The following is a 23879-nucleotide window of genomic DNA, read 5'->3' on the forward strand; positions in this document are numbered from 1 at the left end:
AACTCGTACAAGTCTTTGCACGTGGCTCGATACCATGTTGGGTTCTTCGAGCCGCGAAAATCGCGTCGCGGAAACCCCAAGGACCCAAAGCCGTAGATCCGCAAAGATTCGTATAAAAATTAAAAACTATTTCTTGTACGAGTTCAAAACTGATATACTACTTAGATCTATGAGGAAAAGTGTTTACCCTTGATGCGATGCCCTTCGCTTCCGCTCGTCCAAATGATGCCGGATCTCAAGACCGCTGCGCCGGTCCTCTAGAAGTATCCACACGGACACACTAGATGGAGATGACCAAAAACCAAGGTGTGCTAGCACCTATGTGGTTCGGCCAAGGGAGGAGAGGGAGAGGGAGAGCTTGAGAGGGAGAAGGAGGAAGATGCACACAAGTGAATGAAAAATGAATTTTTTCACCCAAAAACCAAGTGGCCGGCCACATTTCAAAATTCACATTAATTGCATTAATTGCAATTAATATGAAATCATAAAATCACATTAATTGCATTAATTACAATTAATATGAAACCATTAAGAGAGTGACTTTGTTACTTTCATGAGGTGGCACCCATGATGATGTGGAACATCATTATTGGTCCACCTAATGTCAACTCACCAATGAGGTGGCAAAAAGGTCAAGTCAAAATTGACCTTTGGTCTTCCTTCTCAAGTCAAGTCAAACTTGACTCCATCTCTACCATGGTGGATCTAATCCAACCATTTGATTCGAGCCAACTTAATATAATGAATCTAATTCATTAAATTAAATTGATTCAATGAGTCAAAATCTAAATTAGACTCATTTAACACATGAATCAACTTGAGTCGAACTCAAGTTAGCCCAATTAGGATTACTCTTAATCCAATTTGATTCATCAAATGAATCTAATCCTCTTGGTTCATCATATGAACCTAATCTCCACCTAATTGTCCTAAGTGTGTGACCCTATAGGTTCTTGTAACGTTGGCAATGCCCTAAACCCATTTAGGAGCATAAGTAATGAGCGGTATCTAGCAACACATCATTACTATCCAAGTTACAAGAATGTCGAGATCCGACATCACCTTGTGACTACCAATTGTGACTACTCACAAAATAATGACAAGTGTCCTTCTATCCTAGACGTCTAGATTGATCAATATGAGGCATAGACCGTGTCATCCTCTAATCAATCTAAATCTTGAACTCCAAGTAGACTCACTCGATCAAATGAGCTCAACATCTAATGTTGACTCATTTGGGCATGGCCATGCACTTAGTGGTCTCACTCTATCAAGAATACCGATATCGCTCCCGTCATATGGGAGGGATAGATCCCATCTACATCACTCACATCCCTCTACATAATTCGTTATATACCCAGTAATCGCCTTTATAGTCCACCCAGTTACGGGTGACGTTTGACGAAACCAAAGTACATAACTCCTTATGTAGGGATCCATGATGACTTCAGGTCTAAGGACTAATTGTCATACTAATAGTCACATGAGAAAGTATATGACACTCATATAACGATCCATGATACTTTCTCATGACGGGTCATTCAGTATACATTCTCTAATGTATACCCATGTGTCAGCTTGATATCTCTATATCCATGACTTGTGAGATCAAGTCATCGAGCTGACCTACATGCTAGTCTTATTGTATTAACATTGTCCCTGAATGTTAATACTCGACTAGGAATGATTTAGAGTAGTGTTCCCTATATCATCTCACTATCGATTCAACTAATCAATTGATATAGGTATGAACCTTCTACTCAAGGACGCTATTATACTTAGTCTATTTGGCACTAATATAAATAAGTATAATAACCAAACAAATACCTTTATTGATATACAAGAATATGATATACATGAGTCCATACAATCATCAAATGATTGGCTCTAGGGCTCTAACTAACACCCCTAATGTCTGATCGCGGAGCTGGGCCCCTAGTGTCCGATCAAAGATCGAAGGCCCTCGTCTTTGACCAAAGAACTAGGATCTTACTCTCTTATCAAGGAGCTATAGCAGATCCTATAACTGTAAAAAGGGAGCAGAGCCCGTAATGTACCTGATCGAGGAGTCGTGCCAACCGGCTGAGGGTTTGTCTTGGTCCCTTGACTCCCGAATACTCGTAGAGTCAAGGAAAAAATATAATGGAAAAACTAACCTGTCGGCCAGCTGAAGCTTTAACTCAATCCCTCGACTCCCGAATATCCGTGGAGTGAGGGTAGAGGATAATATGTTTGTCAGGATCCTCCGAGAATGTGATAATGGTAGAGAACCTCTCGATGTCATCTATCTTCACGTTCCAGAACAGATGGAGAAGATTCCTATAGACGACGTCAAATTGATCCTGTCCAGAATCTGAGTCAGAGGGATCACCAGGTGAGGTGGATGGAATGTTGACTGAATTGCGACGTCCCGGAGGGGGGGTATGCTGAGATGGCTTTTATGCTGATCAAATCGTCAGAAGTCCTATGGTCAACGCTACTTGCAGCCAGCGACCAAGTCGCCCCGGTCCCTGGTACCCCGATATTCGAGACAGATCGAACGAATATATAAGTAACAGACTAATACATAAAATAATGAAATATGTATAGAATATGAACGAAGAATGTACCCTGGCCCAGGGGGCGCCCTCGGGTGGATCGGTGAGTTGGTCGAGATGTTGCTCGAGTTGTCGTTACCTGAAATAGTAGATGAACGGGAGTCGGATGTGGAGCTGAGTTTGGTGGCGCAGTGTTGAATGTGACATGGATCCCGAAGACGACCCACAGGACGGGACCTAGCAGAAACACGTAGACTAGGATATGATATTGGCACGCGGGCTGGGATATAAAATCGGCACGTAGGCCGAGATGTGACATCAACACACAGGCCGGAACATGGCACACAGGTCGGAATAAGATACAGCGCGAGGCCAGGACACGACACACAAACTAGATCAGCGCATAGGTTGCCACACAGTGCACAAACCAAATCGGCGCGAAGGTCGGAACACAATCGAAGCAGAACACTATCTGATCGGTGACCTACGACAACAGTAAGTACTAGGGGCGACTGCGCCTGCCGGAGGTGGCACGTGGAGACGACTAATGTGGCAGTGCTATGCCGGCGATGGCAAATGCCGGACGGAAGGGTTGGCGTGGTAACTGGCTGTGGTAGTGGCATGGTGTGTTCGAGGAAGAAAAGGAGGAAAAGGGTGGAGGCTAGCGACGAGAGGCGTGGTCCAACAGCCGGCGAAGGCAGCAAGGCGGCTTGCTGGGAGCGATGCTGGTGGTTGGAGACTGCTCGTCGGTGGCTGTGGAGCAGATGATGATGCTGGAAGGCGAAGGTGTGGTCGACCGCTTGTTTAACTTGCGGTGAAGGCTGGCTGTGGCGATGGAGAAGAGGTGGAGGGGGTGTGCCCCTTTGTCTGTTGCAGTGTCAACGTCGCCAGCCATCCTTGTGCGTGAGCGTGAGGCAGTGCCAATGCTGAGGCCGTTGGCATGAGAGGTCGCGGTGGCCTATTGAGGTAGCTGTGGAACACAGAGGAAGAAGAAAAGGATATAGTGGCCGGCGGCATCGCCATGAAGAGGCGATGCAAGGAGTCCCCTGCGGGGTCACCGACAAGGAGGCGCCGGATTAAGAGGCGAGGGGAAGAGGACGACGCCAAGTTTGTACAGTGGCGGCGTCGCAAGGAGGAGAAGGAAAGGAGTGGCGGCCGGCACCGGCGAGGAGCGGAGTGTGAGAGAGAGAAGTTGGCCAAGTCTCCTGGCGGCGGAAGCAAAAAACAAACCTCCACCTTACAACAATACCTCCTCCCCTCCCTTAAACCCTAAATAATAGAGAGATCGAAATACCTCTCCTCTTTCTCCTAATTCCTTCTTTATCCTTGAGCCATATCCACATCAATAAATATACTCAATGTAAAGATTTTTTTTTGACGAAGTTAATTTTTTTTAACACATTATACACCTACAAAATAATTGATAAGGATACTTTCGATATAAAAATATAATAAAGTGCTCTTTTATTTTTTTTCAAGAAAAAAAATATAATCAAGAGTATCCTTTCAATTGTTACCCCATTACTTTTTCTAAGAAAGAAAAAGATATTGTCCTTCCTTTTATGATAAAATAACTTCTACCTAAAATGAACAAAAGTCATTTCTCTTTTTTTTTTAAAAAAAAATTCACTATCAATTATATCTATCAAGACAAAGCCAAGGATAAAGATAGCAATAAGTCCTTGTTAATTGTTCTGATGGCTTAGAATTATTTAGCATTAATATCAAGTAATTACAGACATGTAGAAATAGTTGAACAGAGTCAAATTATTTATTTAAATTACAAATAGTAGTTTTGATGTTTAAATTGGTGAAAAAAAAGGAAGGATAAGAAAAAGTGTAAAAACAACAACACTGTTCATTAAGAGTTCTTGAAGATTATGAAGTTTTGCTGCTTGAATCCTTCTTCAAAACCCTTTATGGTTTGCCTTTCCTTCCTATCATCTTTAGGTTAATGAGTAAACTCAGCTCTGCAAAATAATATCCAATCATGGCACCAAATTTACCAAGTGAAGGAGCACGATAATTTCGGTGTAGTATATCAGATTCTGAATGCCGAAAACTAGTTTCAAGAAGTGTAACTAGAATTTGTTAGGCATCCTCGGGAGGTTGCCGAGTAGTTATGAAGGTTTCCAAGTATTTCTCCACATTGTTTAGTCCACATAGCTCCTTCACCACAGGCATGGTGGCAGGAGCATCAAATTGAAAGGCCAATGCAGAACTTTTAGTGTCGTCGGTAGAGAACTCAGTTCTCGTGGCTCTTATAGCTTCTCTTGTCGCACAATGAACTGAAACTGCTAAAAGCAAAGGTGGTTCTCCAGAAGCTGCAATAAGAAATTTATCAGCTGTTTACTGGCTTTCATCGTTCGGAAAAATAACCTCAGTTGGACAAGGCAGAGAGTGGGTGTTGCTGCGTATCGAGATACATGTTTTTCAAACAAGAACTAGTTATCAACAAACATAATAATGGCACGCATAAACTGAATGAATATGAGTCGTACCAGTATAAACTTATTCATAATCACTAAACATTAAATTGAAGCAGAAGCCAAATCATCAAATAAATATTCATTGAACGAAGCTTAAATTATAGGTTGAGAAGGGAATACAACAATGCCCATCAGCCGCCAAAGTGTTGAATATAACAATATGAAAAGAAACACAAATACACAGGGTGGGCCTATTTGTGAATTAATTCAGATGTATTATTTGGATTTTTATGGTTTGCAATATCCTTATCAACATTCAAACTACCATTTTTTTCAGTTTACTGCATTAGGTGAAAGTTCAGGACGAGTGTCTTTTGATCAACAAGATTTTTTTTATTTTCTTTTTACAATCAATATAACTTCCTGCAAGGACGACATGCAACCTAGAAATATGTGCAAAACGTAGTTCCAACTTCAAGTGTATCGGAATCAATAGTTAACATGGACGAAACATATAGTTTAGATAGTAGACTAACACCATATTGTATTCATGCAGACTAATACCATCCTGTAACAATACAGGTAAATGTAACTATATTATCCATGCTCGGAGAGTTTTAGTGGTTTCTATATTATTGGTGTTGGGATAGTTTTAATGGTCTCTATAAGAAAAACCTTTTCGTTCAATACCATTTGACACTCCTTTTGTTTAGTACCATTCGATACTAATCAAGATTTGATGATTCTTTGTCCATGACATATCCTTCAATTTAGTATACTAGTCACAGGATGAGAGAAAAACCCAATAAGAAGAGTTAGGAGAATAAGTACCAAACAAACATTAGCATTAGCAAAGAGAAGAAGCACAAAAGACGGAGAAATAATAATCCAATTTTAGTTGTGCTAGTCCAAGTTTAGCTTTTGTAATTAATCAAGATATATTTATAATCACGTAGAGAAATCAGTTGCCATACCAAATATCCTAAAATTATTTAATTTGGACCTTAAAAATTATGAGTTAGATTTTACTAGAAGGCTACAAGAATTAATTCTCTTGTCTTATGCACGAGACTCATTTTGGTATTCGAAAAGTATAACCTTTAGTCGAGATGCCCTTTAGCCAGAGTTGAGATTTTTTTTGTATTTTTTATAATTTTGTTTTGTTTCATCAAAATTTTAATTCAATTGACTTTCTAATTGTTATAGACTTTTATTTGGAGAAACCAAGCTGAGCTAAAGCATATTATCGATTGAAACACATTTGATATGATCGACACAAGAGAATCATTGCTATGGACGACTGCATTTCAGGCACAGAATGGTTTCTTAAGTCTTGTTGCAAAGCAATCACAATTTTCAGATAAAAGCAAAATCAATAGAGTTTTGAAGCGATATAATTCAAAATATGGATTCATACCCTTGGAGGAGAGAACGCGCTTTTGGTGATGCCGGCTGCTCAACAATTTAACATTGAAGTGCTTCGGGATTGTGTCGATGGTGGGGATCTTGTATGTCCAAGTACCATCAGAGACCACCAAACCATCTGAATTTTCCACAACTTCTTCATACATAAAGAAACCAATTCCTTGAACAAAGGCACCTTCAATCTGCCCAAAAGAGAGGCAAAGATTAATGTTTGATCATACTAATCGAGAAAAGTTTGAAGTTTAACATCATGTCATTAGGAATAGAGAGTTTTACACACGGCTTGTTTAGTTTTGAGATTTATTAACTAAATCAATCTTGTTCCTGGCTAATTGGATTGGTTACATCAATCTTGTTCCTTCATTAGACTCCATGAAACTTATATCGATAATAGTATTCTTATCTCTTAATCCTTTTAGTACAGTTACTAAGTTTATTTTGGTTCTCCCTCTATCGTATCTTTACCTTCAACTCTAAATCATTTCAACTTGTGTAACTACGAATCTATTGGTAGTCTGCAGATTTCATACCATCTTTAATTTGTTTTCTTTCATTTTATAAAAAACCAAGATTTACAACAAAGATAATCCAATCATCAAATTACAAAGATTCTTATCTTGGCGCTTATAAAGTTTCGCTAATTGTCATTCTGTAATTTGCTCAGAGATTAACAAGGGATAAACAAGAAAAAGAACACAACAAGTAGACCAGACCTGGCCCATATCCACAGCTGGATTCAAGCTCTGTCCACAGTCATATATCAGATCAGAACGGATAATCGTAGTGGATCCTGTAGCAATATCAACCTCTACCTACAACAGAGCCACAAATTGGAAGTTGCAAACCAAGAAATATACTAAAGTGTCTTGAAAACCAACTAATTTTTTTAACTGTGTGCCACGATCGATACAATTACCTCACTTATAGCAGCTCCATAATTTAGATATTGCATAGAATCAGTATCAGGAACCCAATAAGTGCTTGCTGACAGGTTTACACCTTGCATATTTGCCTGCAAATAAAGAAGGTGATTCACCATGCAAGAAAAAAATGAAATTGTGATGGTTCAAACTATCGAATTAGACCAGAAAATAGCATCTTACTTCCATTTAAATATATTTTGTTTCATTGGGTGGTTGTTAGGAAGCAACACAAAGAATTGTTGCATCGATGAAATGAAGATAGAAAACAGGCTGATTCAGATACCTCATAAATGAATTAGAGAAATCACTTTAGCTACTGATAACTGATATGTGATAACTAACAATGGAACAAACAAAATACGGAAAATGAGAAATTGTTGTATTTATTTATAGGATTTAGATGTGCACCTGGGAAATTAGTGTCTCCCATGAGACGGAACTGGTTTTTTCTTCTAAACTTTGCTTAAGAGACTTCAGTCTGTCAGCTAGAATACTGCATGAGAGACGAACAGCTTCACAACTTGATTCAGATGTAGTGCTCCCAGCAGTCCAGCCTCCCTGAACCATACTAAGAGTATCAGCTTGAATAATCCGTACCCTGTCCAAAAGCTTTTGGCTTCCACCTTCGAAGAGTTGGCCAAGTCCAAATGCCGTAATCTGCTTCACCTTTGTCCACAGTCCCTGTCCTAACTCAACTCCTCCAACTTCAACAACAATCGAACTGTCATTTAGAATCGATACTTTCCCTGGAGTTGGTCTTAGTGTAACTTGGTGTACAATGGGTACCCAGGAAATTCCACGTTTTCTCCATTTATTGCAAAAGTTGAAGTGCCGGACCATTTCAAGGCGATCAAAATAGCTTGTTGATGAAATCAATTCATCAACTATAGCAGGTAGTGTATATTCAGGGTTTTCTCCAGCACTGCTTCCATAAAACATCTTAATGCTTTCGTAAGTATGCAAATTCTTATTTCTCACAAGATTGGCATCCATGGAGAGGTATGCTGCTACATGTTCAATAACTGTTTCAGAAATAAAAGATCCCTGTGCTTCTCCTGGAGCCCTCATAGCTGATTTACTTGGAAGATTTGTCCGACAGACTTTGATATCGAATGAGAGAGCACCCCAGTTGTATTTCCTTAGAGCTCCTACCACATTATATGGGATAGATGGGCTAACATCTTTTGTTATGCCTGCATTAATTAGTAGATCTACATGCAAAGCTGTAATCTTCCCGTCGGACTTGAAACCAACAGAATAATTTATTTTCATTGGATGTCGTCCTCCAGTTATAACCATGTCTGTTTGGCGATCAAGGTACATCCTAACAGGACGCTGTAATTTATATGCAGCCAGAGCACATGCTGTTGCAACCTAAACATCAGAATATCGACTTTTTAGAGTATTTAAAGATGAATTACATAGAGCACAGTTCAGAAATTTGTTTATAGATTCATCGAATGATTTGTTGTTTTGGGAGTCATAATCAAATGAATGAAACATCCAATGATAGTAACAAGATATATTGTTTGAATTATTTTAAGATTCATGCTTTGAAGCATATGGTCATGTTCCGGTAAACAGATAACCATGGGTTTGGCTATTCTCTTCAGCTCACACTTATCATGATATTTCATATTCAATAAAGGATTAGAGAAGTGCCCTCTGCAAACAAGGCGATATCTAATAGATAATCGTTAACCAAACAAGAACATACAAAATGACAGTACAAACAAGCTTTTTATTGAAATCTAAATTCCTATTTCTTGGTGTTTTTTAAGTGGGAAGGGCATCATCATATAGTGACAGTCTATGCACACTAATCATTCCAAATACGTGTGGCTAACCATTATTGAATGTAACCAAATCAATGCATAAGAGATTCAAATAATTGATAAAAATAAATTATTTATATGCTCACAGGAATCGCCCGTACAGCTTTCCCACCAAAACCTCCTCCAACTCTTCTAGTTATAACACGAACATTGTGATCAGGAATTCCAAGACATTTAGCAATCAAACCCTGTGCAGTCTCAGGACATTGAGTTGAACTATAAACCACAATGCAATTATCTTCGTCTGGCACGGCAAGAGATGTTTGTGTTTCCATGTAAAAATAGTATTGTGAACCAAGTTTAACCTGCATATGACCATGACATTTAAGTGAAGAAAAGAAGAATAAGCTTGAAGGATTAGAAAATATTGCTTATCCTTTAGTATATCCTTAATTTTACCCCCCAAAAATACAAAACTTTCCAAATGCCGTTAGTTTTACCCATAAAAGTAAAACTTTCCAAATGCACATCACACATTACAACACATTGGAACTTTTCTATGAACTTAAAACTTTTGTAGCTACAATCTAGCTAAGAGGTCCCTGGTAGGCTTGTTCAACTTCCTTCAAAGAATACTGATCCTTAACATTAGTTAAAGCCCAATAATCAAAAGTCATCATTTTTATTTTATCCCACAAACTGCATTATGAATAGGCATCTTCTCCAATTTATCATGCATCTAATTGAGGATATGCCTTAATCAGTAGATGACCAACATGCATGGTCCAAACTCCAAAGAGTTGTAGTTTGATACGCAAAATAGTAAAATAAATTGTTTAAATTAAACTCGATCAAAAGACTCAATATAAGTCTGCATTAAACTCACAATCTCAACAGGAAGATGACAGTCAGCATTTATGTTGGTCCAGTAAAAAATATTCATGATAATATAAAATCACCTCTGCTGATAGAATTTTGTGTTCAGCTTCTGCCATTCCTCCAGATAGGTTTCCAACATTTTGAGGATATAAAAATGGAGGGATATCAAAGAAACTTGATCTTCTGACTGCATCTTCAACACTTAGAATTGGAGGTTCTAAATTTTCAGTGGAATATTGCACATTTGCCTGTTTAGCAGCCATATTGGCGTATCTCTGTGTTTCTGCAACCTAAAGCTCCCCGAAAATTAGATGTAATTTCTAGGAATGTATATATTTCAAACATGAAGAACACAAAACATAAGTCAAAATGGTGGAAGGATGGAAATACCACAAGGCCAAGAGGTTGACCAGCACATTCAGTCAGAGAGTCAGCAAATAAAGGTTCAGTGCCAAACATAGTGCCAGATCCAACATTTTTGCCACCAGGTGGAATATCATTGACACTTATATAGGTGATGATCTTCTCTGATGCCAACGTAGGGTTGAACTTAATACCCTTTATACAAGCTAAAGGATGTGTGCTGTATACAAATGCACCATATAGACAGTCCTTTGGAGAAGGAATATCATCCACATATATCGCTTCACCTGGTTTGGGCATAAGAGCAAAACTAATGGCCATTAGCTGCTTAATATATGGTAAAAATGGATCCTTCAGATAAACAATGATGCAATTTGAAGTGTTAACTATCCAATATCAAAACAAAAGAAACATATTATAGAGATGTGAAAAATAAAGGGCACTTCGTTTTCTTACACACCAAGTATGAAAATTTAAATCTTGTATTTGGTAACTAAAAATTATTTGGAATTATAAAAGTCATTAACATGATTTCATGATATTCCTACCATCGGGAATATCAGCATACCCCTAAAAATTTTGAACACCATACTATATCAGCAATCTTAGTTAAGACAACTAGACAAGAACACGTATCCATTTGTGTTTGATCTTTGAAGATAATAACCTTGAACTGAAATGACCTTCTACAGCTAGCCTTCCCTCATATTCGTATCTACTTTGCCGCAACACCCCCAAGCCTCTAATTGTAAACTTTTTTCATTAGTTTCTCCAGTACAATGACACCTCAGTTTAAAGGACCTATTCCTAACTTATCAAACTCCAGCATACAATTCAACAGGCAAAGTTCAAGTATGAAGCTGACAAATCTTTGTTGAAGTAGGAAATTACCAGATAATTCTCAACCATATAGGAAATCTAGTGCAGTTACCAACGAAGCTCCTATTCATCAAAATTTTCCTCAGGACATTGATCAATTAATATCTCTCAAATGCAGCTTCCCTCAGATTTAGGGTTTTTGTCAGCGAATAATTGTGTTTTGCAACACTGACTCAGAGGATACTCATCATCTGTATGGTGAATATTTCTTTGTCATGTATGATTGGAAGTCTCTCACCAATAGAATACAACTAGAATACATTCCACACAGTTTTTGATCCTTCGAATGACTTGAATTTCAAATTTCAACCCCACTTCTAAGTGAAATTCTCCCATCAGATATGGGATGGACTTTGTTTGTTGGAGCTTAAGAACAACGAGATTGTTAGAAATACTTTCAGTGGACTTGACATTTTGACCTTGGTACAATCTCACTGGTTGGCTTCATCCTTCCTGTATTGGTAATTCTTTTTCGTTGATTTTGGTTTGTTCCTCAAGAGCATAACTATTTATCTCTCAAAAATAAACTATGGTGGATGTTCTCTATAGTGTCGCATGCTAGTCCAGACAACCATATTATGAAAAACAAATTAAAAGTCAAAAAAATGATTGAAAATATTTAACAGAAATAACATAAACAAAAAAAATGTAAATGATGAAAAATTCCAACTACAAAAAAAGAATGATGTAAAACATACCAGAGGTTTGAATTTCAGCTCCAACTTTTTCGATAGGCACACCAACCGGCTGATATTCCTTGCCATACTGAATCATCTGATTTGAGGACAAGAGAACACTGGAACTGTTAAATAGTTCAGAGTTTGATGCCTCATGATGTGATAAATCGGAATTCCTGTTGAAATTTTCATTAGGATGTTCAGTGATTACAGCAACACCAGAAGCATTGTTATGATAATTGTTCTCAGGCACAGCCAAGTCTTTAGATAGTGGTTGAAGAAATTTGAACAGAAAAGCAACTGCCAAACTTGATCTATAGCTTGAATGGGGAGTGCCTTGCTTTGGTATGATGGTCTCTTTGAGTAATTTAATAGCTTCCAGTAAAACTGAGACTTCTAGTACTTTACCCACCAAAAAATTCTCAACTTTCCTAGCTCTGATGGCATGTTCACTTCCATAAGCCCCAAAAGCCAAATGTAGATATAGTAAAACAGTATTCCCAGTAATCTTATCGGAAAAAACATGAGCCAAAAAAGCAGAATTCAAGTACGAAACAGCATTCCCTAGGGGGCGTGGAGCTGCTCTGTATGTTTCAAATATGATATTGGATTTACTTCTATGTGAAGACACACTGTGCTGGTCAGTTCCGTAAGATAACTCCACCATGGAAATCGAAGGAATAAGTATGCTCACGAGTATGGTTTTCTCATCTAATGGAGGCCACTCTAAAAAATCTTCCAGAGAAAGAATCCGCCTATCTGAAGCCGTCCTAACACAAACAGTTGATCCAGCAGCTAGAAGTATAGTAGTAACATCTGATGCAAATTGAAATTTTTGTGCCATGATCAGATTGCCTCCCAAACTTGCCATATTTCTGACAAATGGTGATGCTACCTTATCCAAATGATCAGCAATCTTATCAAAGACCATTTTTTCAGCTGAAGGCACACTATCAACATTTTCTTTTAGCACTTCAATAGCCCTGGAAATTGTTACAGCTGCTCCAAATGAAATACCTGTGTGATCCCTTTTGATCACTGAGAGCTCTGGTATCCCTTTGAGATCAATATATTTATCATATAGGTTGTTCTCTTTGTAAACACCAGATCCAGTGTTTCCGACGACCAATTTTGTACGGCTCCCAATGAATGCATTAGAATTCAGGAGTTGATACAATCCCTCGAAGCTAGTAGGTCGGTACCACTGAGAATCCAGAAAGTTTGTATTCTTACCATTCATCAAAGTATCTAAAGATGTTTTGACAACAGATTTTAAGAAGTCAGGAAAAGTGAAGATTTTTCCTCGGTTGTGACCAGGCAACTTGCTGACAATTGCATCTTCCCCTTTCTTCCAGAATGTATTCAGACCCAGATCTTCCAAATCAACATCAGCTGCAAAGCTCCTGCAGACATCTGCAATGGGTCGATAACCAGTGCACCGACAAAGGTTGCCGGCAATAGCCTTCTCTGCCTCAAGTTTTGTGATCTTTGAGAACCCATTTGGAGGCTCAGGCCTATTAGTCTTGTCTGCATTGGTAAGAGCTGAGAAAAGTGACATACACATGCCTGGAGTGCAAAAGCCACACTGGGATGCATGAAATCCTGTAAATCTCTGATGAATTGGATGGAAGCCATCCCTACTATTTCCAAGCCCCTCGGTGGTAGTAACAGAACATAAATGTAAACTGCAAAGTAGAGTAAGGCATGAACTGACACTTGAGTCCTTCACTTGACCACTAACTGGATCATAAGTTGAAAGAAGTACAACACACGCTCCACATCCACCTAAACCATGAGATTGCAGATGTGCATTAAACTAGAGCTGAAAAATCCAAGTCTTTAGGTGGCATGATACTCCAAGTAATTCAAAATTTTCTCAGCAGAAAAAAGGGGGCACCTTCCAGATACTATAAAATGTTGAGCCAAGAGTTCTTAAATAAAATGCATCTAACATGAGTTACGAATAAAGCACCGCAGCAGTCATCTTTTCATGGTATTGAATGCACATATAACACATGGCAAGACCCAAACAAGTAGATGACTCACTCAAACGACAACAGAAGCAGAGAAGTTATAAGATAAACAAAGCTACAGAAGATAGGTTAATGGCCATGGGCAGGTATCAGACCAAAGTACTTGTTGAAACAAAACATCAGTGGCGCTCATAAATGAAAATAAATGAAGATTCACTCGAGTTTACAAAACTTAGTAGCGCCAGTAGAAAAGCCCAAAGGCCAATCAGAAAATTAGCATCTTTGCGAATCAAAATGACAAGCCATCGCAAAAGACGAACTTTCAGGAACCAAACTAGAATATCACTTCCAGAAACCCAAAAACAACAACAGCATAGTGAGAAAATATTTACCTTCACCGCAGCCAAGCTTGGGCCCCGTGAACCGAGTCCGAGTCCTCAAGAACTCGAGCAACGAACTGGAAGGATCGACCTCGGCGAGCTCGAAGCGCTTCCCGTTGACGGCGAACACCAATTTCCCTTCCATCCTATCTGCGGCTGGCCCCCTGCTAGTAGCAGTGAGCGAGCTTCCGATTTCCGCCGCTTTTTACACCGGCGGATCGAACGACGAAGAGATGCTCCCGTCAAATCGGAGGGACGAACAAAAACCGTCATTTTTATTGCGACTTTGGCAGCGAGTTGCTGGAAGGATGCGCTTCTATGGAATTTTCCAAATTCCTTTCCATTTTCAACCTCCGAAGTTACTGTCTTTTTCCCAAAATCCCCTCCGAAGTTTCAAAATCATTTAAACACTTTTAATATGTTCCTTTTAATAAGTTAACATGCTCATGGATATCGCATTGATCATAAATTGGAAGGAGAGATATGAAAAGGAAGGAGAAGAGATGATCCTTTCCATTATTACTCCGCGTATTAGCTATCGAAGGGAGCTATCTAATGAGCAAAACGACTTCGATGGCCTTCTCTTTTAGGATGTAGACCTTGAGAACTAGGCTCAAAAAGTGATAAGGATTCCGCTGTATAGGCAAATGTTTCCCGTAATTTATTCTCTTTTATAGAGTGTGAAGCTATTTTAGAAGGACCATTAAGATAGACTGTTTCATTTTTTAATGTAATAAGATGATAAGGATTGTCATAGCAACGAATTGGAAAAACTCACAGTTGAAGCAAAAGGTAAGGGATTCAAATGTGAGCTATAAGCATCTAGACATATATTGGTGAGGAGGAGGAGATATTAGTGATGGTGTCAAATGTAATGCTTATTGCCCTTCGCTTATTTTAAGATTGTTTGATGTAATTGTAGTTTAGGTTTTATCCACTTATCAATCACTAGTTTAAAACTTTTAATTAAATAAAAAAACGTTGAGCAATTCAAATAATTTAATAGACTAACATTGAAATATAAGTCTTAAGAGATGTTTTAATATTTATTAATTAAAGTTTTAAAAGTTATTAAAAAAAATAATAATAAACAACAGAAGACATTTTAGAAACATAAGGAAAACCCAAAAATCCATAGTTATTTCAAGAGTCTTGCCTTTCAACTAGAAGGCATGTTAAGTTTGTCTGTCCTACTAAATAATTTAAGTACATTGAATTAAAATTTTATCATTTTATTTAAAGATGGATCCAAGTAGACTGACATGCCTAGGCCCATGACCCATGCAGATCGCCCGATGATAGATTTGAGTTGGCCCACGGGTTGAGGAATAATTTCTTAAAACTTAAAATTAAAAATAAAAACTTATGGGTTTGGTTCGTTGTAATCCACCATACTTCAATTGATTTTTCCTCTTGTGTGTTGTTTAAACAGGTCAGCATTGTAAATGATATTGTCACAATAAAGGGTGGAACTCACGTTGAGTATGTGGATTTTCATCAATGCACTCATTAACAACCATGCCTTTGATTCTCACACACCAAAGAAACCTTTATCACTCGATAAAGAAGACCTGGGTAGAAATGTGAACTTTCACATGATTTCCTTGAAAAACAGTTTGCTAGACTGTGACTATCACTTCAAAATTTTCAATTCCACTCAAAAATAATATGATCGTTTCATTTTTATTGACCGTCGCAAAGTTCAGCATTGTAAACACGCTGCTCACGTGAGCTGATTTTAAGCAAAGCAAAGAATGAAAGAAGACAGATAGTGCCAAGAGGACAAGAATTTTCCATACTTAAAAATTTTATTTTATTTTTTTTGGGTGGATCCTTAGGTTGGAATCCACAATCCATGTTGAATTGAGTTGAGGTAGGTTGAATTAGAAATTTTTTAACCGGTCAAAATGACGGCTCATCCTATCCCGTCAATTAGCCGACCTGTTATAAATTGATCCGTCTGATAATTTTACTTCCAACTAGAGATGACAATGAGTAAGATTTGAATCAAATTTCATATCCTCTATATTTATCTCCATCTATTATATTTATTTTCATACTTATCGGATATTTAACTTTTATCTCCATAGAATATTTATATTAAATCCATCATCTTATTACCATTTATAATTTTCTTTTGAAAAAAAAAGTTATATGTTGATTGCCTAATAATAAATTTACTAGGCAGAAGATAGATTAAAGTTTTTTTCTAATAAAAATGAGACTTATATATATTTAGACTACATGAATAAGATTTTACTGCATCCACCTCCGTATTTAAATCCAAAAATATATTCAAATACTTCATATCCTCCCTATAGGAAATACCCCATCTCATTTGAAGGAAATTGAAATCCCCACTTCCAACAAGATCATTTTTTCTTCACAAAATTCTTTCACCTAGCGAAGGAAGCCGCCGGAAGAAGTTGACAGCGGCCGACGGCAAACGGTCCCTGAACATTGGGTGTCTCAAGTAGTAGAATCCCGCCGCCACTGCGGTCATTCTCGCCGGCACCACATAGAGCGTCACTGCCACCACGAAGCACAGCACCACGAACATCCCCGTCGCCCGTGGGTCTCTCCAAGTCACCAGCGCCTGAACCCGCTCAGCCTGGGCTGCCACGTCCCCCAGCATCGCCTGAAACCTGGCCGCCACCGCGCGCATCTTGTCGTACCGGGCGCGAACAACATCCGATCCCCGCAGGCTCGGCACTGGGTCAAACTCTTCGTCCAGTTCCTCCCGCTCCACCACCTCCGCCTGCGACGCCCTCAGGCACGGGTGCGGCATCAGCTCTCTTAGTCGTCTCCGGCGCCTCCACACCCCGACGACTGCCACGTGTCCCATGATCGACGGGGCGGCCAGCTCCGGGTACCAGACTAGCAGCACCAGCACCCCATGCGCCAGCACAGTGGCCGTCGGGTTCCGCCACGCCCGCATGTCCTCTGCCCACCTGGCCACGTCGGAGACCCACGAGAGCGCCACCATGATCCGGTACCAATTGGCGCGGACCCGTCGCATGCTGTACCCGCGCGGATTCCCAGTCGCGTCCAGCATCCACAGCACTACCTCTCGCCGCAGCGATGGCTCAGACCGCCCCAAGTGCGTCGCGACGATCCTCGCAGCCGCGAGGCGGAGGAACTCCAGCTGCTCAGCCGGTATGGGGCGGAGGTGATGCATCGCCGGAAGAATGGGCCTGACGTAAACGTGGAGCAGATCAAGGTTGGAGCCTGCGTGGGAGAAGCGCACCGCGAGCTCGATCTCCCCCATTCGCTTGACGCCGGAAGGAAGAAGTTGCAGTAGCGGGTAGGTTCCGCGATAGATCCGATTGGTCTCCAGATTGGAGATACGAATCCGAACCTTCCCCATTGACCGCGACGTGGCGTCTTCAGATTCGTCGAATACGGCGATCGTGAGAACCGTGGATGGTTCGTAGACGGGCCACGTGTACTGCTCGTTCCAGGCCGGGTCGAAGCTGTCAGCGACGGTGCGGGTTCGAGCCCATTTGGGCCCGTACTTGGCGACGGCGTACGGGTCGGTGGTTCCCTTGCCGTCGATGGCGCGCACAGGAAGGAGGCCCCTGCAGCCGATGATCCCAAGCTCGATGACGCCTACCGGCGCCTGCCATAGCTGCCGTGCAGACGGCCGGAAATCGCTCTGACAGTATTGCGCCTCCTCGAATACGTGGTAGCCGCCGTCGAGACACAAGCGCACGTGCAGGCGGCCGCCGACGCCAGGCTTCTGGCCCTTTTTTGCCGGAGCCTCGTCGCCCTCCGGCAGGAGGTGAAGCCATCGGGATGCCACTTTCCTGTCGTCCACACGGCGTTCGACGGAGGAAAGGGGGATGGAGGCAGACCCCAGCGCGATGGCGTCCTTCCCGTGGCGGAGCTCGAGGGAGAGAACCAGCTTATGTTCGTCGCCAAACGGCTCGGCGGTCACGAAGAGGAGGTCCTCGTTCCACGTCGGCAGTGCACCGTTACGGCTCACGGCGTTTCGCGTCTTCAACACTTGGAAACCGAGCGCGGCCTTAACGGCGACGGCGTAGTCTCTGTTCGACGGCGCCAGGGCGTCGTGCGCCTCAATAACGCTGGCGCGGAGGTACCAGAGCTTGGGGGAGTGGTAGACCTTGGAGCGGGAACCGACGTGGGTGGGCGCGTCGGCCTTCCACGCGTCGGGAAACGACTCATCTGCCTGGGTGCCGATCCAGGTGGCGACCATGAGATCGCCGGATCGACCAGAAAAACCCTCGAGGCGGTACCACTGCAGGGCCAGTGGGCTATCCGGTGGGTCGCGCAGCGGGATCTCCGAAACGTCGAAGCGCACTCCGCCGAGAAAGTGATCATCCTCCTCGTCGTGGGTGTCGGAGTCCGGCGGTAGATCCCACACGGAGATCTCCAGGGCGGAGGGGTCGGCGGCGGCCGCTGATGCGTCGCGAATGAATGCGAAGGTCTGATTCCATTCGAAGAAGACCGACCGCAAGGCCGTCCTCGTGCTGACTTGGCGGCCGTAGGCAGCCACCCGGACGTGCGGCTTCGCGTCGCCGGGAAGGGCTCGGCTTCGAACGACCCGTACGAAGAGGTACTGCATCTTGTCCACCAGGTCGTACTTGGAGCGCTCCGCGACCTCCGGGGACCGCACCACCGGTGGAGCCATTTGCTTCGGGCGCGGAGCCCACATCGGGGCGGCCTCTTTCTCCGCTCCCACCGCCGGAGCTGCGGCTTCTTCCGCGCTGAGCTTCGCCGGCGGCAGCGTCGGATTGGCTTCGACCGTCTCCGAAACATTCTCGGCCGCTGGTTCCTGCGAACGAACGGGTTCAGCTGGCTTTTCGGCGTCAGCAGCTGCAGCTTCCGGCGATTTTTCAGGTTCGGGCTTTTCGTCAAGCACTTTCTCTGCAGCAGCCACCAGCGGCTCTTCCGCCTCATTAGCACCCGTCTCCACCGGATTCTCTGGCGGCGCCGGAGGTGCCGGTTCGGGAACCGGTTCGTCGACATAATACATTTTCAGGTCAATCTCACCTCGAACCCAACCGAAGAAGTTCTTCTTCTGCAGCGGAAAGCCGACAGCAGCCTCCTCCCCCTTCCTCACCACCTTCTTTGGGTCGATCTTCACCCGCCCGAGGAAATTATTCCGGCTACTCGGCCCGGCGCGCCGGTCGTGGTAGACCTCAACCTCGATCGGCTCCCCGGCGTCGTCGACGGGCCCAATTAGCGCGAACTCCAAGGCCTCATTCCACGCCGGATTCAGATCCCGGAGCACCGTCTGCGTCTTCTTCCGCTTCCCATCGAAATCAACAACCACATAGGGACTCGAAGACCCAGTCCCATCCTTGGGCAGCAAATCGTGAGCTTCCACCACCTCCACAACCAGCTTCCTCGCCACGGAGGCCATGGAAGTAGGATGAGGAGCTCCTGAAGCTATATAGAAAGATCCTTAGTGGAATCCCTAGCTCTGCAAAAGCTGTGGTTTCCTTGACGCCCAAGGAGCCACTTTTGATCTTTAATGGCCGCATAGCGTTCTCACCTTCGCCTTTTTGAGGGGGCGGGAGATTCGCCGCGCCATTTTTAATCCGACCTTTCGCTTTTGGAGATCGGATTCAGCGGGGAGAAAGGAGGAGGCGAGGGAGGAGTGTGTCAGCTTCTGGGCGGCCATGAATCAAAAGCGAAAGCTTTTGCTTTCAGATCTCCACCGGCCATGACGACTCTTTGTCCCTCATTCTGTCCCCAACTCTGTGGCACGTGACTTGCACGTGCATACGGCAATATTTTGAACATCTTGCAATTTACTCGACAAACTTTGGATTTTAACGGAAATCTAGTCATATTCTTATTGTTTTATTAATTTTTATAACCAAGTATATTACATAGATTTATTATAATTGGAAATTTGTCCGGTTTATTAAAACATTTAAAAAGATGGACAAAAATCAAAAGACCCCAAATTAAACAAATCATTGTGAGGATGTCTTTGTTTTTTTTAAAAAAAAAAATAATAGGTGTACAATTAAATATTTTATCTCGAAAATATCTTTATTTTCAATACTATTATGATAACTACTATTAGCTACTACAACATGAAAAAATTATTAGGTGATTATTATAATATGTAACACTTAATATAATATTGTTGTAGTATTGTAAATATCAACAGGATAATTGTGTTTAAATTTTATAATTTAAGATCTTGATGAAATCAACAATAAATAAAATATCTAATAGGGTGCCCTTTTATTTATTTATTTTTTTAAAGATACCTTTTCTATGATTTATATGACTTGGGCCCCTTTTAATTTTTGCTAGAAAAATTATGCTGGTTTTAACAGTTATTTTTATTTACTATTATTTGAAATCTTAAATTTCAAGAAGTTGAAACGTATAGACGTGCTTAAATCGCAAAAATTATTCTCTATTTACTATCTTTAAGATTTGGATTAGAGGAAGATTTGGGAGACAATAAAATATCAGTCCTTTTGGACAAGAATAGTCTTTAAATCTTTAAAAATGGAGTGAGGGTATGTAACAAGGTGGACTCGGAAGGATAGTACATTGGAACAAGCTCGAAGGGTATTGTAATTTGACTACCTTTACTTAAACAAAAGGTTCATTTGATCATGGTTACTCCAACAAGTTGTGGATCCATCAAATTAAATCTTATCAATCGGTATCGGCTATACTATCCGGGTAAGCAGGAATCAAGCTCTATCAACAATATTTGAAATGAGCTGCGGACCCTATCCCCAATAAGTGCTTTGGCTAGTATTGACGATGAAAATCCAACCATACGACAGCACAACACGCTTGTTTCATATCTCACAATATGATATGTTGTCTTTGCTTATCCCCTTGCAAAGGCATCAGGTGGTCTCGGAAGGATAGTACATTGGAGCAAACTTGAAGGGGGCATTGTAATGCGATTAATGACCGTAACTCAAACAAAAGGTTTATTGATTATGCATGGCTACTCAAACAAGTTGTGCATCCATCAAATCTCACGATCGATATATGCTATCCTATCACGATAAACAGCAGGAATCAGGCTCTATCACCAATAAGGGATATCCATCCATACGATCACACAACTCATTTTATATCTCACAATATATATGATGCATTATCATTTCTTATCGCATTGTCAATACAATCAATAAACTCTAAAGGCATTAGGAAGTCTTCTTCGACAATCTAACCATCATAAAAATAGTTGCGTTGTGTTCTTCTTTCCACTAGAATCTGATCGATAGCAACACGTACGCTATCAAACAAACAGTCATAGGAATGGTTGTGGGTTCAGGCATGGCAACCCATCGGTGCTACAAGTCCACACCCTTGTCGAGAAAGCAGCTAGCGATGAATGGAATGACCATGCATAGTTAATTGGTAGAGATGATGAAGCAAAAGGGAGCTCCACTAGATCGAACTCGATCACCTCGAGAGGGTGTCTAGAGTTGCTACTAGGCTAGGCTAGCTAGTTGCTATTTATTAATTGTTGCTCTCCATCGCCCGATCGAGCAAGCTCATTGTCATCCTCCACCTCTCTCTCTGAGGTATCAATCAACATGGAGCTTTTAATGATTGTGTTTACTTGGAAGGTTAAATTCTTCTTATTTTTCTTCCCCATTCAATCTCCAAATCAGGTAGAAATGGACTGAAATGGATATCGAAAACGAAAGAGATAAATAGAAAGAAGAAAAAAAATCAATTCTGTTCATTTTATGTTATTTTATTTTCATAATTTATCTTGGAAAGGAATAAAAGGAAGGAAGGAATTTAATTCGGTCTAATTTTACTATTTTATTTCGGTCCAATAAATAAATAAATAAATTCTTTATAATTAGGGAAGAGGAAGAAATGCAATTATGTATAACATGGAAATGAATTTACGAGGTTAACAAACACACACACAAAAATAATAATAAACTAAAAAAGAATAATTTAATTTCTTTCTTTCGATCAAATTAAAGGCTAAATTTTAATTAAAAGAGACGAAAAAAAATTGAATCCCTACCCTGGAAGGGGTAAATCACAGAGGCCTATTCAGCCTTGGGTTCAAGTATCAACTCGGCTATCGGGAAAAGAAATCTACTATTGGTACCCTAACAAAGTTGGAAATTTGAATGTTGTGCTCAAAAAGAGCGATTTCTTTGAGCAAATATGCACCCAATGACGAGATCGAAGCAGGCAAGATAAGAAAAAGGGGGAAATGAATCGAAATCTAGGCGCCGATCGAAAAATAAAATAACCATCTAGGCGCCGATCGAAAAAGGGGGAAATGAATCGAAATCTAGGCGCCGATCTACAGTTCTAACCATTAGTCATCGATCCTGTTGATTGCGATCGAAATATTCAGCAAAGTTGGAACTCTGAATGATATCCCCAACTCAAGAGAGCGATTTCATTGGTCAAATATGTACACGGTGACGAGAAACCTCGACTCATGCAAGACGAGATAAAAGGGGCGAAACGAACCGGTAACCCTAATCGGCGATCCTCGCGATTCTGAATCCGCACTTGACGGGCGACGCGGGGGGCTTTGACAGATCGCCGGATCTCCGCCGCAGCATCATCCGCATGCCGTCGGCGACCTTGGTGGCCGGATTGGAGTTGGACGATTTCCTGCAGAAGGACATGTGGTCGGCGATGGCGTCCCGGAGAACGCCGGATGAGCTCCGCCGCTGCCGCCTGCTGAGCTCGTCGCGCACGGCCTCGGCGCAGAGCCCGCAGAGCCACTTGCCGTCGAAGTCGGCCTTCACGCTGCCGATGTACTCCAAGGTGCAGTCCTCGCGCAGGCCGCAGCAAGCGCACTTCGCCGACTCGATCGCCATTGCTGCTGCTTCTGCCCAGAGAAGGATTGCGGCTTTAGAGGGGAGGCCGCGCATTTATAGCGTTGAAATGAGAGAACATTCACTTTGACCCCTCAATTTATCTAAAATTATTATAACTTCCTGTATATTAAAAAAGGAAATTTTCATTTCCATAATTTTTATAAGGTTTTTATAATAATAATAATAATCATAATAGTAATAATAATAATAATTAAAAAATCCCCAATTTATTTTTAATAAAAAAAGGAAGATATTCGACATATCTTAATTTGTCATCTGGTCTCATATTGGAAGACATCCTTAATTGCTATGCTACTTATCAAGATTTGTATTATTATCATCAATTAAATCTTGTTATGACTTAAGTAGCATAGACGACTAAACACTCTACCGATCGACATCAAAAATTAGATGAAAATAAAAAGATTATGACTTAAGTAGCATAGACGACTAAACACTCTACCGATCGACATCAAAAATTAGATGAAAATAAAAAGATTAAGTTTAATAAGTATGAAACTGGTAGAGTTGAGTTGATTTTATATTATTTTAGCTTCATTTATAATAAGTTCTCCATAATAAATTGAAAAAGTGGGTTAATACGTGAATTAAGCCTCATTAAATGATTTAATACATGTCGTATGGAGAAGGTTTAAGTTATTCATATCTATTGCATGTGTAGATTGAATAATTATGTTCATTAACATTGATGAGATTGTTAATGGATTTTGGATTCACTATGGATGACCCTTATAAAATGAGGATTGGCAAAAAGTCTGATTCAAATTGGTCACGCTTAAATCGAAGTTTCTTCTTCTTTCTC

The 23879-nt window shown here is 41.0% G+C and overlaps 3 protein-coding genes across 3 annotated transcripts; all 3 read right to left on the minus strand.

Moving 5' to 3' along the window:
- Positions 1–4226: 4226 nt before the first annotated feature.
- Positions 4227–14512, minus strand: LOC122008453 (indole-3-acetaldehyde oxidase-like). The gene is made up of 10 exons (XM_042564194.1): positions 14253–14512; positions 11909–13672; positions 10359–10618; positions 10049–10258; positions 9236–9454; positions 7723–8688; positions 7308–7403; positions 7105–7203; positions 6384–6573; positions 4227–4861 (listed from the first exon to the last, which is right to left on the minus strand). Exons 1-10 carry the CDS (start codon positions 14383–14385, stop codon positions 4629–4631), a joined length of 4170 nt encoding a protein of 1389 aa, XP_042420128.1. The 5' UTR covers positions 14386–14512; the 3' UTR covers positions 4227–4628.
- Positions 14513–16514: 2002 nt separating this feature from the next.
- Positions 16515–19964, minus strand: LOC122008454 (protein QUIRKY-like). The gene has a single exon (XM_042564195.1). It carries the CDS (start codon positions 19624–19626, stop codon positions 16624–16626), a length of 3003 nt encoding a protein of 1000 aa, XP_042420129.1. The 5' UTR covers positions 19627–19964; the 3' UTR covers positions 16515–16623.
- A 2491-nt stretch (positions 19965–22455) lies between these two features.
- LOC122012405 lies at positions 22456–23063 on the minus strand. The gene has a single exon (XM_042568923.1). The coding sequence runs from the start codon at positions 23054–23056 to the stop codon at positions 22709–22711; it is 348 nt and encodes a 115-aa protein (XP_042424857.1). The 5' UTR covers positions 23057–23063; the 3' UTR covers positions 22456–22708.
- Between the last annotated feature and the right edge of the window lie 816 nt (positions 23064–23879).

The sequence above is a fragment of the Zingiber officinale genome, chromosome 8A, assembly GCF_018446385.1.
Source record: "Zingiber officinale cultivar Zhangliang chromosome 8A, Zo_v1.1, whole genome shotgun sequence".
In the NCBI taxonomy this organism is placed as follows: Eukaryota; Viridiplantae; Streptophyta; class Magnoliopsida; order Zingiberales; family Zingiberaceae; genus Zingiber; species Zingiber officinale.

Coding starts and splice junctions, on each gene's coding strand:
- LOC122008453 (XM_042564194.1), bottom strand. CDS start 14,385: ATGGAAGGGAAATTGGTGTTCGCCGTCAACGGGAAGCGCTTCGAGCTC. Junction 10,259..10,358: donor GTCAACCTCTTGGCCTTGTG/GTATTTCCATCC, acceptor GGGGAGCTTTAG/GTTGCAGAAACACAGAGATA. Junction 8,689..9,235: donor AAGCTGTACGGGCGATTCCT/GTGAGCATATAA, acceptor TCTGATGTTTAG/GTTGCAACAGCATGTGCTCT.
- LOC122008454 (XM_042564195.1), bottom strand. CDS start 19,626: ATGGCCTCCGTGGCGAGGAAGCTGGTTGTGGAGGTGGTGGAAGCTCAC.
- LOC122012405 (XM_042568923.1), bottom strand. CDS start 23,056: ATGGCGATCGAGTCGGCGAAGTGCGCTTGCTGCGGCCTGCGCGAGGAC.